Source organism: Oryctolagus cuniculus, chromosome 13 (assembly GCF_051225735.1).
Source record: "Oryctolagus cuniculus isolate XC-2025 breed Fujian yellow rabbit chromosome 13, ASM5122573v1, whole genome shotgun sequence".
Taxonomy (NCBI): domain Eukaryota; kingdom Metazoa; phylum Chordata; class Mammalia; order Lagomorpha; family Leporidae; genus Oryctolagus; species Oryctolagus cuniculus.
The window spans coordinates 31,709,853-31,735,830 of NC_142879.1; the positions used below are offsets into that span (position 1 = coordinate 31,709,853).

General features: G+C 37.1%; 1 protein-coding gene across 1 annotated transcript in view; it reads right to left on the bottom strand.

The window, feature by feature from the left end:
- The window catches only part of LOC149122532 (G patch domain-containing protein 2-like), a 57,533-nt gene that overhangs the window by 26,018 nt on the left and 5,537 nt on the right, over nt 1-25,978 (bottom strand). Inside the window, exon 3 of the mRNA XM_089312204.1 lies at nt 19,100-19,170. Within this exon, the coding sequence (XP_089168330.1) occupies nt 19,100-19,170 (71 nt within the window). The remainder of the gene's footprint in view (nt 1-19,099; nt 19,171-25,978) is intronic.

Below are 25,978 nucleotides of genomic sequence, written 5' to 3' on the forward strand. Positions count from 1 at the left end.
GTAGAAAAAGAATAATTTAGATGAACTCTTGAAATATGGGAAGTGTGTGTTTATTAACATACACAAGTCATGATACCATTAGAACAGCAGTCCCTCTTGGCTTCAGGAAAAGCCCAGCACACACCATATAATGGAACAACACATCTTAAAAGTACAAAGTGGGCCGGTGCTGCGGCTCAATAGGCTAATCCTCTGCCTGCGGCACTGGCACCCCGGGTTCTAGTCCCGGTCAGGGTGCCGGATTCTGTCCCAGTTGCTCCTCTTCCAGTCCAGCTCTCTGCTGTGGCCCGGGAGTGCAATGGAGGATGGCCCAAGCGCTTGGGCCCTGCACCTGCATGGGAGACCAGGAGAGGCACCTGGCTCCTGGCTTCGGATCAGCGTGGTGCACCGGCCACAGCACACCTGCCGCAGCGGCCATTGTGAGGATGAACCAACGGAAAAAAGGAAGACCTTTCTCTCTGTCTCTCTCTCTCACTGTCCACTCTGCCTGTCAAAAAATAAAAAAAAAGTACAAAGTGATAGTGAACAGAAAACCCACAGTAAAGGGATGACATGAGAATGTAAGTGGTTTTTAGACTTAGTGGCTTTTGAGGGTTTTTGAAAGTGAGTGGTACATTCTGGGATACTAAGACACATTTGAAGCAAGTAGAGGCGAACACTAAATAAAAATTTAATCTTTTGGATTATTTACCCCCAAGTAACTACTTGCTGTTGTTAGACTACACAAGTTCTTTAGCATATTAATAGCATTCACCTGTAATGACTTTATCCTGTCATAAGCATTCTTGTAAGTACCTTACATGATTAAGTGTTGACCATGGATTCCCCTTAACTGTGTGGACCAAGCCAAATTATTCCATTTTTCTGTGCCCTGGGCTTCTTAGCTGCAAAGTGCAGATGAGAATAATAGGAGAATTAATAACTAACAGTTAACAGTTGCTTACTGAGCACTGTTGTACCAGATGTTTTACATGAATGATTTCTGAATATTCAAAAAAATAAAATCTTTCAGTAAGACATAGTCTAATCATGGTTCTTAAAGGTAAAGGAAATTGAGGCATAGAGTGGCATGCCAAAGGTAGAGAAAAATCTTTCTCAAAACATTGACAAACATAACAAGTGGGCCTGTCAGAGATTCTCTATTGTTTCTAACTCTACCGTTTGAGGTAAGTCAGCTTGAGCATGTCCCGAATTGCACATCTCTTCCCTCTCTTATTCCCACTCTTATATTTAACAGCGATCCCTTTTCAGTTAAGTTTCAGCACTTAAGAATAATTGTGTATTGATTACAGTATTCAACCAAAAGTATTAAGTAGAATAAACAAAAAAAAAATACTAACAGGGATAACATATCAAGTTGCTCATCAACAGTCAAGGTGAGGGCTGATCATGTACTCTATAGAATACTATACAGCAGTCAAAAACAACGAAACCCGGTCATTTGCAACAAGATGGAGGAATTTGGAAAACATCATGCTGAGTGAATTAAGCCAGTCCCAAAGGGACAAATATCATATGTTCTCCCTGATCCGCGACAACTAACTGAGCACCAAAGCGGAAACTTGTTGAAATGAAATGGACACTATGAGAAACAGTGACTTGATCAGCTCTTGTCCTGACGGTTGATGTACAATGTAATACTTTATCCATTTTATTATTTTTTTGTTCTAGTACCATTGGTTGAACTCTGTAATTAACACACAATTATTCTTAGGTGTTTAAATTTAACTGAAAAGTGATCCCTGTTAGGAATTTGGAAAACATTATGCTGAGTGAAATAAGCCAATCCCAAAGGAACAAATACCACTTGTTCTCCTTGATAGGTGACAAACTAACTGAGCACCAAAAAGGAAACCTGTTAAAGTGAAATGAACACTATGAGAAATGGTGACTTGATCAGCCCTCACCCTGTTTTTCTCTTTTCTAATACTTCTAGTTCTTATTGGTTTCTATCTTGTTGCATTCTTATTGCAGAAAGGAATCTAATAATAATGGCAGCTATGAAGAAGAAAGTTCCTGCAAAATGCCATCCCACAGGAACGACCATCGCTCTGTTGTTGCAGTCTTCCATACCTTTCCGCTGACACACATGCATAGTCATTTACTGGGGCATGTAGCTTAGTGTACTGTCTGAGTTTGCTTTGTGTTGCTGTAACAGTAATATCTGAGTCCAGTATGTATTCTGTAGAAAAGATGGTGATACAGCTCAGAATTCTGGAGATCCAAGATTCTGGGGCCAGCATTTGCTTAGCTCTGATGCAGGCTTCTTGCTACGTCACAACCTGGCAGATGGCATCACAGGAGCACATGCAAGAAGGAGAGATGACAGGGTAAGACAGAACGCAAGAGCGAGTCAGGGACGCCATTATAAACAACCCAGGAACTCACAGGGACTGACTGGGGCCCCATGAGAACTACATTAGTCTCTTCCAAAGACACACCTCCAACGACACAGTCACCTTCCATTAAGCCCCACTCTTAAAGGTTCCACCACCTCAGCACTGCCACCCTGGGCATTCAGTGTCTGGTGCTGAACCTTTGGCGAACACACTCAAGCCACAGCATGTTCCAAGAAGCAAATACAGCAGGGTAAAACAGCTCAAGAGTAAAGAAGGTTGCATTTTTAGATTATTATGAATGCAGACAGTTCTGGGCTTGTGATTTCAGCCTGGCCCCGCCCTGACTGTAGCAGGCAGTTGGTAAGTGAATCTGTGAATGAAGGATCTTTCTTTCTCTCTCTCTCTTTCTGCCTTTCAAGCAGATGAAAATAAATAAAAATTATAATAAAAGAAGAATACAAGCTATTCAAATGTTTTGGCTTTATAGAAGAGGAAAATAGTCTTGGGTATCCAGGAAAAACCAGGTTACTTATATGTCAAATAAAATTCAGACTATATTAGACTTTGAAAGTAATTTTTGATACACATAATAGAGTAACATATTTAGAGAGATAAGGAAAGAAAATATGAGTCATGGGTTATTTCTGTCCACAATGACCTTTTAGTATCCATGCCATGGGTAAATTCTTTTTTTAACTACGTTTTTATTTATTAATATATAGAGAACAGATTTGATTAATTTCATAGATAGAATTCCAAGAATACAATGATATTTCCTTCCCTCACTCCTTTCCTTTTTTTTTCTTTTAAATGTTTTGCTGTAACATACTTTCCATATACTTTATAATAATAGGTTCAATGCTCCTCAACTGGATGTATTAAAGAATTACTGTTATTTTTACAGAGACTTGACAATGGGATTTTAACTTACTTTTAAGAGGCTGTTATTGTTTATAGGAACATACTGATATTTTTCAGCTGACATTGTGATAGGTTGGGTTTGAGACTGGAGGAAGGAGTAGGTAGAGATATAGAAGAAACAAATTACTCATACATTGATAATTATCTAGGCCAGCTGAGAGATACACTGGTTCTATCTTCTTCTCTGTATTTCTGTATATAATGAAATTTTCTACAATAAAGTATTTTTTTTAAGGGAAAGGGTTTATTGGGGAACACCCAACAGACCGGAGTGAAGGGGCGGCAAAGGAAAAAGAGATGGAAACTTTAAGAGAGAGAGACAGAGAGGAGGGAGAAGAGAGACGGGAGGAGGAGAGGAGCCAAGAGAGGCCAAGGGAGCGCAGGAGAGAAGGACCAAGAGAGCAGAACCAAGAGAGAAGAGTCAAGAGCCAAGAGACAATAAAGTATTGTTAAAAATTGCTCTTACCACTCTGACAATGCAAGCGAAAGAACATCTTCTCAACTCTTAAGACTGCCACTGTAAAGTCATTATAGCTTTCCCAGGGCTAGTGAACCTAAATTTGAAATTAGATTTTCCATGATGCCTAGGTCATGTCATTAGTATACATACCTGGACTGGAACTTGATATAAAAAAGTGAACAAAAATCTTTATCTGAGGTTTATTGTCCTTAGAAAGGATAATGCACAGTTTTTATTCCATCTTTCTAATTAGTAATTTAAACATATGTTCAGCATTTAAGTCTAAATGTTTGCCTTTTCCCCAAGCTCAAAGACAGCTGTCCAAGATTGGAATGCCAGAAAACATTTAAATATCAACATCTGTTGAATTATGTTAATTTAGTGTAATATAATTGGGCATGAGTTGAAATTGATCAGACGTATATGAAATAAACAAAGGTAAATCCCCACCAATATCTGGGTTTACAAGCAAATCACTAAGGAATGATGAAAAACATTTATTTCTAAATAGAAGAGGCAAAAGAAAAGTTTTGATTATAAAGAAATTCATTCTTTTAAAAACATAGTGCTAATATAGTTCTGACTCCATGGGACTTTATCTTGCTATTTTAAAATTAATCTCATAATTAAATGGAAGTGACAAATGGCTAAAGTAAGTCATAGTTAAATGTTTAATACCTGAACATTTTGTACATTAAGTAAAATATTCTAATTATATATGCATTAAATTTTTAGATTACACGGTAAGTCCTGATGAGCAGTAAATACCTTAAATTAAAGACTGATGTCATTTCAGTTCTACTGATAAAAATAGTATTTTTAAATTTAAAGAATTGTCAATGTGGCATATGAGTGCAGAAGATTTCTAGGGACTAAAAGGTGCAAAAGTAGTGGTTGTTTATTATTTTGCTAATTTCAAATATTAATTTTTACAGTGATTCCCTTTTCATAAATTAGGACTGCTTGTTTTGGGAAGTATTCAGGCTCATATACACATTGGATTAACAGATCCCTAAATGTACTCATAATGAAGTTATAACACAGGTTGCAGTAGTGACACAAGCTGTTACGATATGGCCCTGCAGGTGTACCTTAATCATTTCCTAGGAGAACCATCTCTGGGAGTTAAAGGTTAGTTCTGTGTCCATACCCATTTAATCACAGGACCAATTTAGAGAATGCCAACTGTGAAACAGACACCTGTCCTTAAGAAAATGGACTTCTGGCCATGAATTTATTTCCACTAAGGGTCACTGGAACAGCTTTCACATGTTAACTATTTTCCATCAATTAGTGACCATGGCCAACTTGCACGGTAGTCCTAGAGGTAAGAGGCTGTTCATGCTTTAGTCATTTGAAAGTATCTAATTCATCTACAGAACAAGAGAGGATGTGTGTATAAGAGTTTTACTAGGGAGTATTTGATTTCTTTCTTTTTTTAAGGTTAGCACACAGTGGACATATTAGATATTTGCAAAAGGCAAACTTTTTTTTTCCTGCATGAGTTCCTCATATTAAAATGAAAAGCAGCCTCTTGAAATCCTAATTGGCTAACTAATTTGATTTAGAATAATCACAACTTAAAATAACTCTCTATAATGATTACTTTAAAACCTTGGCAAGGAAGGTTAGAATTTCAGGTTGCCAAGAGGACAGGAGGCATGAAAACAGGCAATTTAAGGACAGGATAATTTTATAAAATATACTAATTTGGTTATACTAATTTGGTCATATATAGTAAAACAGATTAATTAAATGCTACTTAAAATAATTTTATGATGTATATGTGGCATGTTTCCAATTAATCACTCAAAGTGTCTCTATACCCACAAGCTATTCACATTTTCTTTTTAATTTAGAACACATATGTAATTGGATATATTCAAATTAAACAAATATGGAATGCATAGATTCTAATTAAGTGGAGCATGTGAATATTTTTATTAGTTTGCTCATGCATACTGAAGAATGAATCAAAATAATCAAGAATATGCTTTTTGTATCTGAAGCACTGGGTAAACTTTCAGAACAATGAAATTTAATGCCAATTTTGGGTTTGGAAAGAAAAAATGATGGAGTACTAAAATTTTTACTTAGAGTAAAAATAGAGTATTTTTAACTAGAGTAGTTAAGTGAAGCTTCAATCTATTATTTTGTACATATCATTATTAAATATATAACATAAAATGACAAGTGACCCAACTTACTTTAAAATACAATGTTGAATCACTATGGTTTTTATATAACAAAGAAGAATTTGTGTTAAAATCCTAACTCTATCAAGACAGGATAGGTAAATTCTCATTTTAAATAAATGAAATGAAACATCACTTAACTTTGCTGATACACTTAATTTTGTTGATACATTTCTGTGAAAAGAAACATTAAACAGAGTCCTCGCCACTGAATCGTACTCTAATGAACAGTTATCCTAGTCCAATTTATTAACAGCTGCTACAAAATGTAGTAATTAATAGTTTCATTTATTTTTGGCAAAGATGCAAAATGACAAATAGTTTTGTATCTGAACTGAATTAGGTCTCCTTTCCAAACAATGAATGGCAAAACGGAGCACACGCAACCCTTGAGCGTCTGCATCTTGGGAAGATCAAATAAAGAGCAGCTGCACTTCTATCTGTTGCATCTGCAATCAAATATAGTGATCTGTGCTGTGCTAGGAAAATGAACATGCTCAGGTTGAATATAAATAGGAACATCCTTCTAACTTGAGGGAAGAAGGCTGGCATGAATATGTGTGTGTGTGTGTGTATGCGTGTGCATGTGTATGTGAGAGAGAAAATGTTATTGGCTTTATAGCTATGATTAAGTCTATTGCCTTTTATCTACTTCAGGAGGCTGTTTTTACTACTAATTGGGCAAACTGACAGTGACAAAGAAAGTTTACTTTTTCTTTCTCACTATTAATAATTAACAAAGAATTAGAGCATTCAGTACCAGGGATTATTAAATCATTTGATAGTAAGTAGATGAAAAACAAAATGCTGTCAGAAATTACTAAAAGTGAATTAACACATGTTTTTAATAAAAAACTTTAAAACACTATGTAGAATTTTATAAATATCAGCAATAAAAGTATTCTTGCTTGATTTGAAATTATATGTCAGACTATTAAAAGATTTGGTCTTTGTGTTTCACAAGAGCAAGTGACAAAAGTGATTAAGGTAAGGAAGCAGGAAAACCCACTCCTTCCCTACAACATAACAGGGCCAAAAACAAAGGCCTTGCCATGATCTCAATATTTCAGTTGAGCTTTCTGGTGCGAGCCAAAGGTTTCTGACATGAGAAACAACGTGGTACTGTTTAACTATGGGATTAAATGAGGTGATGGCAGGGTGTTAGATCTTTCTAATTTTGAGAAGCTTAAAATTATATTTAAATACGGAAAACCAGAAAGCAAGATTGGATAGTGCAGGACAGCTTTCTGGGTGGCCTTGGACCAAATCAGTTTTTCCCATCTACTTCTCTCAGCATCTGTAGAAGGTGCTGGGAGTACCACATTCTGAGACAGGGAAGGACAGCCTGGCTCTAGTCTAGGACCCCTCAGAAACAGGATGTCCTGGTAGGACCTGTTGCCCTTGAGGTATATAACCTGACACCGCTGCCTTTCAAGGTCTCTCAGATGTGGTGCAAGAGGAGTACGTGCAGTTGAGACTCTGCTCCATGGAGCTTTCTTGAATCTTGGGGTAGCAGCTCGTGATGGATCCTAGCTTTCTTTTGTTCCTTGCATTCAATCTGTAAATAACAAATCTGTTCCATATAACTAGTTGATAGTGAGTGTGTTCTGTCTCACAGGACTTAAGATAATTTGGCAACCAGTGAACTTCGATAAGTTGGCAAACCAGATTCCAAATCTGGAATTTATGAGGACAAGAGTTGAAGAAATCAATCTAGGTGTCACTAGAATGTGTCTCTAACAAACCCTAAAGTGCATTTTTCTGTGTGTGTATGTATGTGTGTGCATGTAAATATGTTTGTTCACTCCAGCAATTACATGCAATAATACCTGAAAATGTTAATCATTAAATATTGAAAGTAACAGATAACAGGTATGTAGTTCATACATTACAAACATGCTTTTATGTTTTCATTTAAAGAATTTTATGTTTTCTTGCATTTATATTTAAATGCTCAAAAGTTTTAAAGTATATGTAAATGATTGAATGATATGAAGAAACTCTGAGATATTAATTAAATATTAGATAAGGGATAAAATGCAATAAAATTAAGATGATACTTCATAGTAGGAAAATGCACAGAAAACACTGGATAATGGAAGAATGACTAGAAAATAAAACCCTACAGACAAATCAAATAGAAATATCATATGGGAATAATCAAGATATAAACAACATGAAAGAACATCAGTCAAGAAACATATAACAACAAATATCACAATGCAAATTCTTGGGAAGACACATCAAATGAGTACATGATCTTGAGAACTCTCCCGAGGAGCTGAGAGCGAGATGTACTACACTTCAAAGGAATGCCTACTTTAAGAACATGCTATGGTCATGAACTTTGAAATCTAATATTTCAGTCACTGACAGTGGACCACTTCTGAATTTGGCTTTTCTTAGTTGCTTGGTATATTCTGAGAGTAAATGATCCTACAATTTATTGATTTAATACATTACGGTTCTCTTGTCTAACCTTACGTTTTCCCACAAGTTCAAAATGGGAAGTGTAGTCACTCATCTGAAAGGGGCAAAAAAAGTCAAAATAATACTAAAAACACTAAGAAACAAAATGGATTTAGGAAGAAAATAGAGAAATATACGCAGATAAGGAAGGTGAAGAATTTTTATCTTGCATTCATAAAGCTTGCCACAAAAACTAAACTTGACTAAGTTTTTCTCTCCTTATGTTTATTTCACTTTTTAAACTGCTCTGTGTCTAACACAATAAACAGCTTCAGAAAGATGAGAAAATACACTGAATCCATAAATAAAGATAGAGAGGATATATGAGAGGAACAAAGGGATAGTTTGTAAATAAAAAAATATAATAGCATGACTTTGATCATTACAACGTTTAGGACATAATGTTGAGAAAATCACCCAGAAGTCTTCCAATAAAACAATAATGTATTTTTTAAAAATTCAAGAAATTAGAATATTATTAAAAGGTGTTCAATACAAAATTATAAGAAGAAGACGACAGAAAATGTTAACACTGAATACTGAGACCCTGGAGGAATGTCTGAGGCAAATGATTTCCATGAAACCCAAGACTGAAGAACAGCAAGAAGCTGCACTTACTTCAGCCACGAAAAGACACACACACACACACACACACACAGAGGAAGGACAATATTCCCGGGACACTGGCTGAGAGAAATTTTTAGCGGAGAATGGACAGAACAGGGCAGACACTCTGCGTAGCAGCAAGAGGACAGATACGCGGCCGCTGGCTGCATGCCGCCAGTGACTCCCGCATCTACAGCTGTTACCCAGGGGAGAAGCGCCTTTTTTCCAAGGCACGGAGAGAGGAGGCTGCCACGGCCCCCCGCACTGGTGTCTTTGACTGAGAGACAACTCCACGGTCCTCCCTGGCTTTGCGATGGGCACGGGGAACTCTGGGGGCGCTGATCAGCGACTACGCTCCGTGAAGGGAGGCCACATCGCTGCCTTCCTCTGCTCCCACTCAAGTGACAGACTCAATTTTCTGAGGCGAAGCTGCAGCTAATCTCTGTGCTGACTCGGGGAACAGTGGGCAGCTCTCGCCAGGGACGAGGCAGCTCCTCTACCCTATGAGTGTGAGCGTTCTACGCATAAGCCATGGAACTGAAAGGGATGTGCTTTGTGGCTGGGTTCCTCTGCCAGTTTGCCAGCTTCTGACTGAGAAAACTGAGAGTTCCCTGCGCCAGGCACGGATCTCACAGAAGGTAAAGGGGACACACTACAAAGTACATCAGTGCTCTGCATGGTGCTCATGCCTGTGTGGGTCGGGTGCGCAGGCACCAAGATCTCACTCCAGGCCGTGAATCAGTTGGTTCACTTCGGCACAGGAAAGGGCTGGGATTGTGAACACACTAGCCAGCTCCTACATCCCCTCCCCTAACCGACTGTAACCAGAGGTGCTACCCCACTCCCAATTTGTTTGTCACTCTGGATCTCACTTACAAAGCAGCCAGAGCTCCCTGACCCCACCCAGCACAAAATACTGGGAATTATAATGTAAGCCTCAGGCATTCCACTAAGCCACAGAGGCACACTTCCAAGAATAAAGCCTGTAGCAATGTAACAAAAAATAAACAAATAAAAATCCCCCCAGAGGAGATAACAAGAGATTCCCCCAGGTAAATAAAAATCAGTGCGGAAACACAAGAAACATGAACAAGTAATGAAATATGACTCTCCAAAAGGAATATACTAATACATTAATAGTAGACTGTGAAGAAGGAGAGAGTGATGAAATAGTTGATGAGGAATTGAAAAGAATGATTTTATGGTTACTCAAAAACACATAGAAGCAGTTAAATAAAATAAGGAAGTCCAAACATGAAATGGATGAGAAATTTTGCAAAGAGAGATACTGAAGAAAAAGCAAACAGAAATATTAGAAATGAAGTACACATAAGTCAAATAAAAATATAGCGCAGTCTTGAGAAGGCAGATGAAAGGGTATCATTCTAAAAGACAAATCTTTTGAAATACCTCAAACTAAAAACAAACAAACAAAAAAAAAGGAGGAATTATACCAAAAGCAGTGTTCAGGATCTATGGGCCATCATCAGTTGACCAAATCTACAAGTCTTAGGAGTTCCTGAAGGTATGGAAAAGAATGAATGAGTTAAAAAACTTATTCAATGAAGGAACAGAATAGAATTTCTCCAATTTGGAGGAAGATATGGACATCCAAAAACAGGAAGTGCATAGAACCCTAGGTAGGAATGCTTAGAAAAGATCCTCACCATGGCACAATATTGTCAAACTTTCAAAAGTAAAACATAAAAATATCCTAAAATTGTTAAGAGAGAAATGCCACAACACTTTTTAAGGAAATCCCCTTAGATTGATAGCGTATTTCTCAACAGGAACCCTAGAGGCCATGAGAATGGATAGATACAGTTCAAGTTCTAAAAGAAAAAACAAAACAAAACTGCTAACCCAGAGTACTTTCACCCAGCAAAGCTCTCATTCATAAATGAAGGGAAAATAAAAACCTTAAAAGACCCACCAGCCTTACTTAAGGATGACACTTAAGGATGTAATACACACAGAAATAGAAAAAGACAATCAACATTATGAAAGAATGTGAAGGCAGAAAATCTCCTAGTAAAGAAACAAAAGAGATTCAAGTAAACAACAGAAATATTTATGGGAAAATGGCAGTACAAAGTTCTTACTTACAAAAAACAACCTTATATGTAAGTGAACTAAATTTTTCCAACTAAAAAAATACAGGCTGGATGGATTGATAAAAGAAAAAAACAAGATCCATCTATATTCTGCCAGCAAGAAACATACTTCACCAACAAAGATACAAACAGATTCAAAGTAAAAGGATGAATGATTGTGGGTGGGAGGGAGGTTACGTGAGGAAAAGCTGCTATAATCTGAAAGTTGTACTTTCAAAATTTTTATTTATTAAATAAAAGTTTAAAAAAATTATGCAGACATATCAAAAAAAAGATATTCCATACAAATGGAAATAAAAAGCCAGCAGGAGTAGCTATAGTCAAATCAGACAAAACAGACTTTAATACAAAAACCATTATAGAGACAAGAAAGTCATTATGTGATGGTTATGGGGTCAATTCTACAAGAAGATGTAACCAAGTCTGTACATGAACCCAATGCTAGGGCACCCAGTTTTAGAAAACAAATGTCTAAAGGGAAACATAAACTCCAATATAATAATGGCAGACTACAACATCCTACTTTCATCAATGGGCAGTTCAACTATCCCTCCCCCCAAAAAAAATCAATAAATAACAGAGCTAACCTATACTGTAGACTAAATGGGCCTAAAAGACATCTACAGAACATTTCATCCCAATGCTACAGAATATGCATTCTTATCACCAGTGCATGAACATTCTCCAGGATAGACCATATACGAGGCTATAGAACAAGTCTCAACAAATTCAAAAAAAATTGAAATAGAATCATTTTTCAGGCCACAATGTAATGAAACTGGAAATTAACAATAAAATAAACAAACTATACAAACACACGTAGACTGACCATGCTCCTGAATGAACAGTGCGTCATAGAAGAAATCAAAAGTGAAATTACAAAATTCCTTGAAATGAATGAAAATGAAACACATCAGAATTTACTGAATACAGCAAAAGCAATGTTAAAATGAAAGTGTATAGCAATTAGAGTCTGCACCAAAAACTTAGAACAGTACAAAATAAATGATCTGGTAATGCATCTCAAGAACAAACAAAACCCCAAGCTAGGAGAAGAAAAGAAATTGTAAAGATTAGAGAAGTAAAATATAAGTTAAAAAATATACAAAAGATTAGTGAAATGAAGAACTCACTTTTTGAAAACAAAATTGATAAACTGTTGATCCAACTAACCAAAAAAGCGAGAAGACCCACATTAATAAAATCAAAGATGAAAAAAGAGATTTTACAATTGACTCAACAGAAAAAAAAAAAGAGTAATTAGGGACTATCATAAGCAATTACAATAAAGAAAACCCCAATACCCAGATGGCTTCACTGCTGAATCCAACCAAACTTTTAAGGAAGAACTAATCCCAATTCTTCTTAAAGTGTTCAAATAATTGAAAGGGAGGGAACCCTTCCTACCTCATTCTATGTCCAGCATTGCCTTCATTCCCAAACCAGAGAAAGATACAACAAAAAAAGAGAACTATCAACCAGGATCCCTGATGAAAACACATACAAAAATCCTCAAGAAAATATTGGCAAATTAAATCCAACAACACATCAAAAAGATGATTCATATGGCTGGGACTGTAGCATAGAAGGTTAAGTCTCCACCTGCAGTGCCGACATCCCATATGATGGTTGGTTTGAATCATGGCTGCTCCACTTCTGATCCAGCTCTCTGCTAATGCAACTGGGAAAACACTGGAAGATGCCCCATGTCCTTGGGCCCCTGTCACCCATGTTGGAGACCCAGAAGAAGCTCCGAGCTCCCAGCTTCAGCCTGGCCTGGAATGAGCCAATGTGGACATTTGGGGGAGTGAACCAGCGGATGGAAGATGGATCTCTCTCTGCATTACAAATAAAAATATATACAAAAAAAGAAAAGATCATCCACCTAGACAAAGTGGGATTTCATCTCAGGGATGCAGGGACAGTTCAACTTAAGCAAATCAATAAATGTGACATATCACATCAGCAAAATGAAGGATAAAAACCATTAAGATTATCTCTGGCCGGTGTCACGGCTCACTAGGCTAATCTTCCGCCTGCGGCGCTGGCACCCCGGATTCTAGTCCCAATTTGGGTGCCGGATTCTGTCCCAGTTGCTCCTCTTCCAGTCCAGCTCTCTGCTGTGGCCCGGGAGTGCAGTGGAGGATGGCCCAAATCCTTGGGCCCTGCACCCGCATGGGAGACCAGGAGGAAGCACCTGGCTCCTTGTTCCGGATCAGCACAGCGCACCGGCCGTAGTGGCCATTTGGGGAGTGAACCAATGGAAGGAAGACCTTTCTCTCTCTCTCTCTCTCTCTCACTGTCTAATGCTGCCTGTCAAAAAAAAAAAATTATCTCAACATATGCAAAGAAAGCAGTTGGTACAATACACCTCCTTTCACTATAAAAACATTAAAAAATTGAGTATAGAAGGAATATACCTCAACACAATAACGGCAGTATAAGCCAGACCCACAGCCTGAATAATTTTGAATGGGCAAAAAGTTCGAAGCAACACCACTAAGATCTAGAACCAGACAAAGATGCCCATTTTTGCCATATTACTCAATATATTTTTGGAGGTATTAGCCAGAGCCATTAGATAACAAAAAGAAATCAAAAGGATACAAATTGGAAAAGAGGAAGTCAAATTATCACTACTTGTAGATGACATGATCCTTTATATAGGGAACCAAAAGATTGTACTAAGAGACTATTGGAACTCAGAAGAGAATTTGGCATATTTGTAGGATACAAAATCAACACACAAAAATCAAGAACATTCTTATACACCAGCAATGCTTGGGATGAGAAAGAACTTGTGAGATCAGTCACATTCACAATAGCTACAAAAAAAATTGAATACCTTGGGATAAATTTAACCAAGGATGTGAAAGATCTCTACAATGAAAATTATAAAGCATTAATGAAACAAACAGAAGACACACACACGCATACACACACACACACAGAAAAATCTTCAATGTTCATAAATTGGAAGAATTAATATCGTCAAAATGTCTAAACTATCCAAAGCAATGTACAGATTAAATGCAATCTCAATCAAAATACCCAGGACATTCCTCACAGCAGTACAAAAAAGCAATCCTAAAAACAAAGCCAGAGGTATCACAAAACCAGATTTTAAGAAGTACTACATGATTATTATAATCAAAACAGACTGGTATTAGACAAAATAAACATGCAGACCCATGGAAAAGAGTAGAAACCCCAGAAATTAATCCATACACCTATAATCAATCAAATGAGTTAAAATCAGTCCTTGGAGAAAGGAAAGTATCTTCAATAAAAGGTGTTTGGAAAATTAGATTTCCACATGCAGAAGTTTGAAGCAAGACCTCTGCCTTACACCCTAAACAAAAATCAACTCACAATGTATCAAGGGTCTAAACCTAAGACATAAAGCCATCAAATTTCTAGGGGATAACATTGAAAGACATTGGCAGAGGCAAAAGCCTCTTGGATAAGATCCCAGAAGCAGAGGCAATTAAAGCAAAAATAGACAAATGGGATTACATCAAACTAAGAAGCTTCTGCACAGCAAGAGGAAACAATTAACAAAGTGAAGAGCCTTCTGAAAGAATGGAAGAGAATATTTCCAAGCTGTGTATCTGATAAAGGACTAATATCTAGAATATATAAGGTGGTCAAGAAAATAACAAAGCAAACAGTCCAGTTAAGAAATGGGCAAAGAATATGAATATGTATTTTTCAAAGGATAAACTACAAGTGACCATCAGACGCATGAGAAAAATGCTCATAAAAACTACCATGAGGTACCACCTCACTCCAGTTAGAATGGCTATCATCTAAAAATCAAAAAAAAAAAAAAAATGCTGGCAAGGATGTGAAGAAAAAGTGACCTTGATACACTGTTGTAGGAATGTAAACTTGTACAACCACTATGGAAAACAGCATGGAGATTTCTCAGAAAACTAAAAATTAATCTACCATATGACCCAGCTATACCCCTCAGAATATATCCAAAGGAAATGAAAGCTGCACATAAAAAGAGCTACCTGGACTTCCATGTTTATAGCAGTTCAATTCCCAATAGCTAAGACATTGAATCAAGTTAGCATCCAACAACTGAAGACTGGATAAAGAAAATATGGTATATATATAAGCAATTGAATATTTTGAGCCATAAAAGACAAAATCCTCACATTTGCAACAAAATGGATGATCACTATGCTAAGTGAAATAAGCCAGACCCAAGAAGAAAAATATCACAATTTTGCTTATTTGTGATAGCTAATTTATAGAGAGGATAAAAATTGTGTGGATGTCAGATCATTTGGTATACAGTTATAAATGCTGCTTCACTGAATCATATCATGTAAATGACAATATACCTTTATTCTGTAAGTTAAAAAAAGGGAATGGGGAGGCAGAGGAATAGTGAGGACTCTTTGGGTAATAGTAATGCTTTGTTCTTATTTTGGGTATTAGTTATGAACATGATCAGATGAAAAAAAACTCACCGATCTGTACACTTATATGCATTTTCTGGTACGTATAATGTGTCTTAATAAATTGTTCAAAAAATGATTCCAAGCCAGATCAATTCCCAGGTAAATCACTATGAGTCAAGAATAAAGGCATTTTCAGACATGTGAAATCCGAGAAATTAAACCAGGCCTGTTCCCTTTCTTAGAAAGCTAAAGAAAAGGGGCCGGATTTGTGGCACAATGGTTTTAGCTGGCATCTGTGATGCCAGCATCCAATATGGGCACTGGTTCAAGTCCCAGCTTCTCCACTTACAATCCAGCTCCCTGTTAATGTGTTTGGGAAGGCAGCAGAAGGTGGCTCATGTGCCTGGGCACCTGCCACCTGCATGGGAGAACCAGATGGAATTCCTGGCTACTGGCTTTGGCTTGGTCCAGCTATAGCTGTTGCAGTAATTTGTGAAGTGAACCACTGAATGGGAGATATCTCTTTCTCTGTTTTTCTCCCTCTCTCTCTAACTCTTTCAAGTAAAAAAAATATTTTTAAAAAAATCTAAAGAAAAATAATGCTATGGGATTCAGGGAATGAGAAATCCCACAAGGAGAGAGATAAACAAAATTCTCAGGATGACAGTGAAGAGATATTCCAGGAAATCAGATATTCAGCAGGTGCAGAGAGCAAGCATTCTAGAATGAACCCCAAAAATAGAGGGCTCCAAAAAGGGTACCACCAAGTCAAAGAATGGGGAGGAGGTACACTTCTGAGGAAGTGGATGGTGAGTTAGGGACAGGTACACAGAGGGAGAAAAAAGCAAAATCAAAAACAAAACAATGACCTCTATGACAATTAAATACCATACATCTGTGAATAATAACTACAAACATAATCATATTAGTGCAAACAGAGAATACTTATTTGGTCTTGATGAAAGAGAAATATAAATTCAGGAGAGAGAGAGAGAGAGAGAGTCGTAATATTAAAGTAAAAACTTCCAAAAATAGTAACTTAAGCATGTAATACTAGAAACATGGAGGTCTGTAGTAGAAGAAATAGCTACAAGAGTTAAAAGTGGTTTCCTCTCGGGAGTGAAATTAAATGATGAAGAAGAATAGGGCTGGAGCCCGCTGTAATTTAAGTCTTACAGGAATAGAACAATTTAAGATTCCAAACTATGCATAAGGATAAAATTACTGAAGGTTACAAATTAACAAGTGTTTAGGAAACACACAGGTGAATAGGACAACAATAATATCATACTCCTAATTAAGAGCTCTGGGGTTTGGAGGGGATAGAGCAAAGGCATGACCATTTGTCCCATGTTCCACCAACTTTCCCAGCTCACCAGCAGCACTGAGAGCCACTCAATTTATTTTTGAAGACATCAGAGCATCTTTCTGAGTGGGGCAGGCACCATTCGTCCTGAAGTTTTAAGCAAGCTTAGATCCTTAAGGATTCCCATGGTACGTCACAGTCTTCCTCCGTTAGGCTGGACCACCTCCGGCTTCAGGTCCCAGCTGCCCCACCTCATATGCACAAGTTTAACAAGACAAAGCACTTCTTGCAGTTCCCTGTTTATTTTTCTATAATTTTTTCCTGGGTTGATATTATGAGACTGTGGCAGTAAACTTTTAGATTCGACTCTTGATTACAACAGGAACTTGAACAAACTTTCTACATAAATATTTAAGGCAGTAAAATTTTCTCTATTTACCATTTAACTGTAACCCACACATTTTGATTTCATTCGTTTTCCAGATATAGGAATTACTCAGAAATAACGTTTATTAACTCCGAACTTTAAAAAATATTGCATGTTTGTTACTGATTTCCAAGTCAACTACATCAGTCAGGGAATATGATTTTAATGATAAATATTCATTAAAATTTGTTGATACTAGCTTTATGGCCTGTTAAATGGTTAATTTTCTAAGGATTCTGTATCTTTAAGAATATATCCTCTTTAATAGTTTATATGCTGGGTTTTATAGAATTACATTCATTTAGGCTAGGTAATTTTGTGGAAAAATTTTTTGTTTATACATTTTCTGATGACTTAAGTTACCAATATCATGAAGTGGGATCAACATGATAGTAGTTAGTGAGTTTCTCTGTGTATTGCTATTGACATGTGCTTTATATGTTGTCTAAAACAATAAATTGGGGCAAATGTTTTGTATTAAAGAAAACAACAACATCAACGTACAACATAAAATGGACATGGCCGTAAAAGCATTTTTAAGAAAGAGATTAGGTGCTGGCATCATGGGCTAGTGGGTAAGGCCACCACATGAAACACCAGCATCTCTTGAGTCCCCGCTGCTCCACTTCCAATCCTGCTCCCTGCTAAGGGCCTGGGAAAGGCATTGCAAGAAGGCTCACGTAGTTGGGACCCTGCCAACCATGTGGGAGACCTCGGATGACCTCCTGGTTCCTGGCTTTGGCTGGGGAGTGAACCAGCAAATGGAAGATCTCTGTCTCTCCCTCTCTCTATGTAACTCTTTCAAATAAACTTTAAAAATCTTAAAAAAAAAAAAGACACTATTATCTTTTCAGTCGTTCATCATTTATATATTACTAGCATAAATACACATTTTGCTCTCATAAGGATAAGTAACATTTAAATTTGGGGAGAAAGATTAAATCGTTTTTTAAAGTCAAAAATAGAACAATTATTCTAAATGTTGATCTAAAATTCACCCATTACAAGAGACAGAAAAAATCCCTTTCTTTTTTTATTTTATTTTTTTGACAGGCAGAGTGGACAGTGAGAGAGAGAGACAGAGAGAGGGGTCTTCCTTTTCCGTTGGTTCACCCTCCAATGGCCGCTGATCCGAAGCCAGAAGCCAGGTGCTTCTCCTGGTCTCCCATGCGGGTGCAGGGCCCAAGGATTTGGGCCATCCTCCACTGCACTCCCGGGCCACAGCAGAGAGCTGGCCTGGAAGAGGGGCAACCGGGACAGAATCCAGCGCCCCTACCAGGACTAGAACCCGGTGTGCCTGGGCCCGCCAAATTCTTTTCTTTTTAAAATGTATTCTTCAGGGTTATGCATCTGGCTTAGTGATTACAATACTGCTTGTAACACCCACGTCGCGTAATAGAGTGCCTTGGCTTGAGTCTTATATCCACTGCTCCTACTTCTAGCTTCCTGAGAATGTGACCGTGTGAGGCAGCAAGTGATAGCTTAAGGAGCTGAATCCTTGCCACCCAAGTGTGAGAGCTGGGTTGAATTCCTGGCTCCTGGCTTCAGCTTGGCCCAGCTCTGGCCATTGCAGGCATTTAAGAAGCGAGCTAGCAGTTGGGAGAACTCTGTCTTCTCTCTCTGTCAGGCCCATAAATAAATTTCAAAAATCCATTCTTTGTTTTTCACCAGTGTTAAACAATTAAATAATATGATACATATATAAGTAAACAGTACAGAAAATATCTTAAGCCAGCTTTTTAGAGTCTAAGGCAACATAAACTACTACTCACCATATTCAGATTGGTATGGAAAACAATGGCAGGTGATTTCATGATGAGAATTAAAAGTGAACTTGAATGGCTTACCTGCTGGCTGTTTTCACAGAACAGTTTTTCTTGTGTCCTCTTTCGGCTCGGTTATCTCTCAGAAGCTGGTGCTATACAAAGTGTTAAGACAAAGTTGTAGAAACAAAAATATTTTCACTATATTATTTTGCAAGTAGAAAAATATTCTGCTCATTCAATGGAACAGTATTCATTCACTTGCTTTACTTTTTTTCTTCTAGTTTCTCTTCAAGCAAAGACTACTCATTTGGATTGAGATGCCACTGTCACTGTTGAAAAATGGTCTTGAGAGCTGGCAATGCAGTATTTTCTTGAGAGCTAAACTGCTCTCAGTCTTTGAATACCTATTCTGGAGCTGGAGGTCTAGAACTCAGTTCTGTTCCTGGTAATGTAACCACTTTTGGCAATAACCTCTACTATGCATGACATTCAGCTAAGGATATTTTGGGGCTTTGTCACCATACTGTACCTACTGGCCTAAACATGGTAAAGAAACATACTTACAACATTATTCTTCAAAGGAATTAACGGCTTGGAAATATATAATTAGAAAAATATAACTAATTTCCTCTTCAAAATACCTTATCATCTACTCCTCTAACTAATTGGAAAGAAAAAAGAAATAGCCAATACTCTTCATTATGTGTTTATTCAAACTCAGCTTAGCTTATTTATGCAGATCTATGATTATATGCAAGATTAGGCAGAAAAAAAGTTATCCAGTATATTAGAAAATTAACCCTGACAAAAACAGCAGTCTCAGAGGTAATAATGCAGGCTCTAATCCCAGGTGTACCAGTAACTAACAAGTCATTAAGTTCCAATAACAGCTTTACCACTTACAAGCTAGGTAACCTTAGGCAAAGTACTTAACCTCTCAGAGCCCAAGTCTCCAACTGTAAAATGGAGATAACAATAATATCCATGTGTAAGGCTGTTGAGAGTATTAAAGCAAGATGATGTAAAATGCTTAGCTCTATGGGACCAGAAGACAGAAAATGCTAAGATTTTTATTATAATTAATGAGTGAGGCTGTCAGTGGGTACTATCTTACCAATATCAATAGTTTTTACTGAAGAATAGCTGCTTTTAACTGTTCAATGACATCATTTAGAATCAATTATTTTATTTGGTTATCTCTGAGAAGGAATTCAGTTTAACTAGATCACTAAGAGCATGGTTAGATGATTCGCTCAGGAATGTCTTAACTAAATAAATACATCTGAAACCTCTTGAAAATGTCTATTTCTTTAGATTTCCACTACCAACATACTAGTCTATTTCTCTCACCTGTAATAGTCCCCTAGACGGCTTCCCAGACCCTGGCCTTGCTCTCATCTAATCCTTTTTTCATGTTATGGCCAATATGAACTTTCTGAAAGTAATCTGATCATATCGCTCACTTGAGATAAAACCTAAAATCTTATAAGGGCTTTCATGACCCTTCATAGCTTAGTATACATCTAAACTCATAATTTATTGGGCTTCCTCCTAACCCTGACCTAACCCCCTTACTTTATAAATCATATAAACTCAGCCATCTGAATCTTTTGTTTGGGATGTGCACCATAGTCCTGCACATCTCTGGTCCTTTGCTTCAGTTATTCAATCTGCCTGCATTCTCAGGTGTAGCACTGCATCTGAACAATTTGAGTGCTCAATAAATATTTCATGAATGAACGAATAAATGAATGAGAAGATGAGATGTATAGGGAGTGAGATCTGATATCTGATACATAACTGAAATCATATCTCGTTAGTAGTAAAGAAATTAACAACCATTTATTTGAAGTCCATTAATCTGAAAGTGTTTCAATCTAGAAACACTTCGTACCATGAACACTAAATTGCTTCTGAAAATAAAAATAAATTACTTCGGCATTTCTAAGTCTAGTGCCTTTAAAAATATGTAGCTACAAACCAACAGTTGTGACACAGATAGGTAGAGGTAAGATGATGGAATCTCTACCTCCATCTTTATTAATAGTAGTTAATTAACTTTCTAATTCTAAGGAAAAAAATATATTGAAGACTATTCCTAAAGTTGTTGATAAAAATGTTCAAAGATCTTAAAATTCTAAATACATACATTGTTCTGAAATAAAAATTCTATGGTTTCTCTTTGAAAAATGCAATTCTAATGACCACAACAAACATATGCTGTACCTGTTTGCTCTGGATAGCTCTCAGAGAGGCTACTACTTAGATGACCTCTAATGAGAATCACCTTCTCTGAATTTTGATGTGACAGCTCCTTCTTTTAGATCCATATGAGAGTATTTTTTTTTTCAAATTCACAGTTTCAATGGACTTTGAACATAAAGAAGTCACAAACACTGGAATTATTTAGTGCAATATATCCATATAAAAAGCATCACAAAATTACCTCACTTTGTCAATGACATTAGGAATCTGTAAATTTGTAACTTTAAAATGAAGTTCAGATAAAACTACAGACTTAGATCTCTTGGTCGTGGATATAACAAGTTAATACATGAACACAGATCTTTTTCAGGGCAAAGATAAAACAATCTAATGAGATATTAGAAGAGAAGATGAATATTTGTACTTAAAAGGTTCTCAGCAGGTCACTATCTTCTGAAATAAGTCAGGTTACAAATTCACAATGAAAGATGTAAGAATCCCCACTCTCTGCTCTAATAAGCAAGAGTAGCTCATCAGATTCTAAGAAATTCTTCATTCTTATTGATAATTTCTTTTTCCTTGGACTTCTATCAGTGTCACAAGTGAGGTCATTTTTCAAGGTTCTGGCTCAATAATATCAATTCTGTTTAAAAATAAAACTTTGGAATATGGTGCGAAGTGCTTCTTACCTTCCAACTTTCAGATTGCTGAACTTAGGCCAAACGAAGATACAATTCCCTTATTAGTGACCTGCAGGTGTATATTAAAAATGACTCATATAAGAATGACATTAAAATCCATAAATGTAAAACCTAGGTACACAATTGTAAAAGAAAAATGCTGAATTACATCAGGAAGTGTTTCTGTGGATAATGGTTTTTACTGTTACAGAAATGGAGCTAACTATTCATGACATTTAAAAAAAACTTAATGAAAGTCTCAAATCCCAAATGCAAAAGGAAATAGTAAAGACTAGAATTCTCACTCCACAGCAATCCTCTCTTTACTGTCTTATATGCATAAAGCAATCAAGCTTAGGGATATTTCTACTGGTAGCCACTTTCCAGAAAACTCTTTAAATGTCTCTAAAAGAACTTCAAGGTTTTTCATACTTGGCTTCTTAGTGTTCTCAACATTGAAAGGAGAACTATGTAATATCTAAACTATGACTCACGACTCAATTAGATACTTGTAAATTCTGTCAAAATGTCAAACTATGATGTTCAATGAGGAAAGCCTCAGATTTGAAAAGATAAAAAAAAAATAAAGCAAAAAGATGTGACATACCATTGCTTCTCCATCCTTCCTTCCATCTCTGAACTGACTTTGAACAATTTTATTCTATTGGCCTTTCTTGTATCCTCTCTATGGATTTCCTAAACATTTATCAACATATTCTAATTAAAGCTTCTCTGCCTCAGACTATAACCACCTCAAGAGAAAAAAGCCAAGCTGTTCTGTATAAATATCTCTTTTTATAAAACTGAGAGTCCCTAATAGATAATGCCTAAGTTATTTAACAATTATGTAAGAAAGGTATGATCTATGAATGGTGTAAATAAAAACAGTGTTTATTATTGAAGTAACCAAAACAGAACTGTAAGATATAGAAAAGGAGTGAAAGATGGTTTTAAAAATAAGTGGAGTTGGGGCCAGTGCTGAGGCATAGCATGTAAAGCTGCTTCCTGCAGTGCCGGTTCAAGTCCTGGCCACTCCACTTCTGATCCAGCTTTCTCCTATGGCCTGGGAAAGCAGTAGAAGATGGCCCAAGTCCTTGGGCCCATGCACCCATGTCGGAGACCTGGAGGAGGCTTCTGGCTCTTTGCTTTGGATCAGTGCAGCTCCGGCCATTGTGGCCATCTGGGGAGTGAACCAGCGAATGGAAGCCTTCTCTCTCTGTCTCTGCCTCTCTGTAACTCTGCCATTCAAATAAATAAATAAATAAATCTTTTTAAAGAAATAAGTGGAGTAAACATTATCATTTTTTGACAGTTGAGTATACACAGCTGATCCTTGTTATTTGTAGATTCTGTATTGTGAATTCATCTACTTGCTAAAATGTATTTGTATTACAAAATCAGTACTTCATCTGCTTTTGCAGTTCTTCATAGGCATATGCAAAGTGATAAAAAGATCTGAGTCACTGGTAATGGCATGTTTCCAGCTGAGATTCAACAAGGTGACACTGCCTTTTTGATTCAGCTCTCATATCATAACCAAATGTCTTTTTAACAATCTCTTTAGTATGATATTTTTTTTTCAGTTTGTACTTTTGTAAATGACTTCACTGTCCAAAACTGCCAATAAGCATAGTGCTGACGAGCTTTCTAGTGTGGCTAAGCACAAGGAGGTTGGAATGGGTTGTACAGAGAAAATGCATGTGTGTCAGATAAACCTTGTTCAGGCATGAGCTATAGTGCTGCTGACCTCATGTTCAATGTTAGTGACTCAATTATTTATACACACACACACACACACACACATATATAGATATATATAATGAGATTCTTTAAACCACATAACACAAGGTTATAAATGCATAGACTGATTAAAATATTTTGACTGGAGACTTGAAGGAGACTGTGCAATTTCCCTGCAAGCATTAGGTTTTTTTTATTTACTTTTTTTAACTTATTAATATACAGAGAACAGATTTCATGAATTTCATAGATACTATTCTAAGAACACACAATATTTTCTGCCCTCCCTCCCTCCAGGCATTGGTTTTGTATTCAATAATTTAGTGTTCAGTCTACTTCATAAAACAGAACTACAGTAAGTAACAAGAACTAATTCTATTCATTTATAACCTATCTAGTCAATATAAAAATCTGAAACAGAATACCAAAGTTTAAGCAAATGGCTCATTTAAGCATTAGTTTAAAAAGATGGCAAAATTTTGAAAATAAAAAGAATTGCTTGATTTTTCTACTTATATAATATTAGCTACTAGTTTTTTTTCTTTTAACATTTATTTTATTTGAAAGGCAGAGTTACAGAGAGGCAGAGGCAGAGAGGGACAGTGAGGTCCTTGATCCGCCAGTGCACTCCCCAGATGACTGCGATGGCTAGAGCAGGGCCAATCTGAAGCCAGGAGCCAGGAGCTTCTTCTGGGTCTCCCATGTGGGTACAGGGGCCCAAGCACTTAGGCCATCTTCTACTGCTTTCCTAGGCCATAGCAGAGAGCTGGATCTGAAGTGGAGGAGCTGGGACTTGCACCACGCACATATGGGATGCTGGCGCTGCAGGTGGCAGCTTTACACACTATGCCACAGCACTGGCCCCCCTAGTTAAATTTTGAATGGAGAATTAAACTTGATTGGAAGCATCCAAGTAAACCATAAACTAAAACACAAAGTTATACACTTTAGTACTTCCCAAGTTCTAAAGGGTGGAAAATGTACTTAAAAATTATGTTTGGAAATAAAACATATCCTTATGCAACCTAATAGTCCCAGTAGGATCATTTTTGTAAGCATTGAATAAAGAGGGACACATACCACCTGAGAAAGCAGTAAGTCTATTTTTTGAATACTCTGTGTTTCGAATCATAAGTAAGATAACATGGGGCTGGCTTTGGGGCTCAGCAGGTTAAAGCATCACTTGTGACACTGGCATCCTATACAGAGTGCCAGTTCGAGTCCTGGTTGCTTCGCTTCTGATCTGACTCCCTCCTAAGCTCCTGAGAAAACAGAGGTTGACGGCCTAGTTACTTGTGCCCCTGCCACCCATGTGGGAGACCCAGATGGAGTTCCAGGATCCTTGCCTCAGCCTGGCCCATGCTGGCTGCAGCCATTTGGAGATGGAACTAGCAGACAGAAGATCTCTCTTTCTCCTTCTTTTTCTCCTTCTATCCCTTTATCTCTGTTATTCTGCTTTTCAAATAAATAAATCTTAAAAAAATATTTATTTATTTGAAAGTCAGAGTTACCCAGAGAGGGGAGAGGCAGAGAGAGAGAGAGATGGTTCACTCCCTAATTGGCTGCAATGGCCGGAGCTTCGCCAATCCAAAGCCAGGAGACAGGAGCTTTCTCTGGGTCTCCCACCCGGGTGCAGGGGCCCAAGGACTTGCGCCATCTTCTACTGCTTTCCCAAGTCACAGCAGAGAGCTGGATCGGAGTGGAGCAGCTGGGTCTCAAACCAGCACCCATATGGGATGCCAGTGCTTCAGGCCAGGGAATTAACCAGTTGTACCACAGCGCCGGCCCCATTGAATTTTTTTTTAAAAAATAAGCAAGACAACACATCATTGATGTAACTTGGCCTAGTTAACTTCAAAATTTATAGGAACACTGGTGTAGGTTCTATTTTAAATGTGAGGAGTATCTTTTAAAAGGCAAATTACTCAGTAAAAAAGGCAAATTAAAGGAAAAAATTGTTACAGCTGAATTCATGAGAATTTTTTTAGCTATGTGTTATGAAATACAGTTTATAATGAAGTGCATTATTGAGTAGAAAGAACTATGGCATCTGCACCCAACTATGGACCTGTTGTTCAACTTAAGTCAATCTCACCAGTGTAGCAATGTTACCAATTACCATTACCCAACACAACCCCCTCTTTACTACCTTACTGTTCTCTCAGAAGAAATGATCTGCAGAGGTATGCAGTTCATCATTCTTATGTCTTTTAAAGGCATACTTTCTTACATACCATAGTTTTGTGTCACTTAATAAACAACTTCTATCTTTCGTAAGGAAAGAAACTTGCAAGGATGTAAACTCTAAAGTGGATATGTTTTAGAACTACCATAA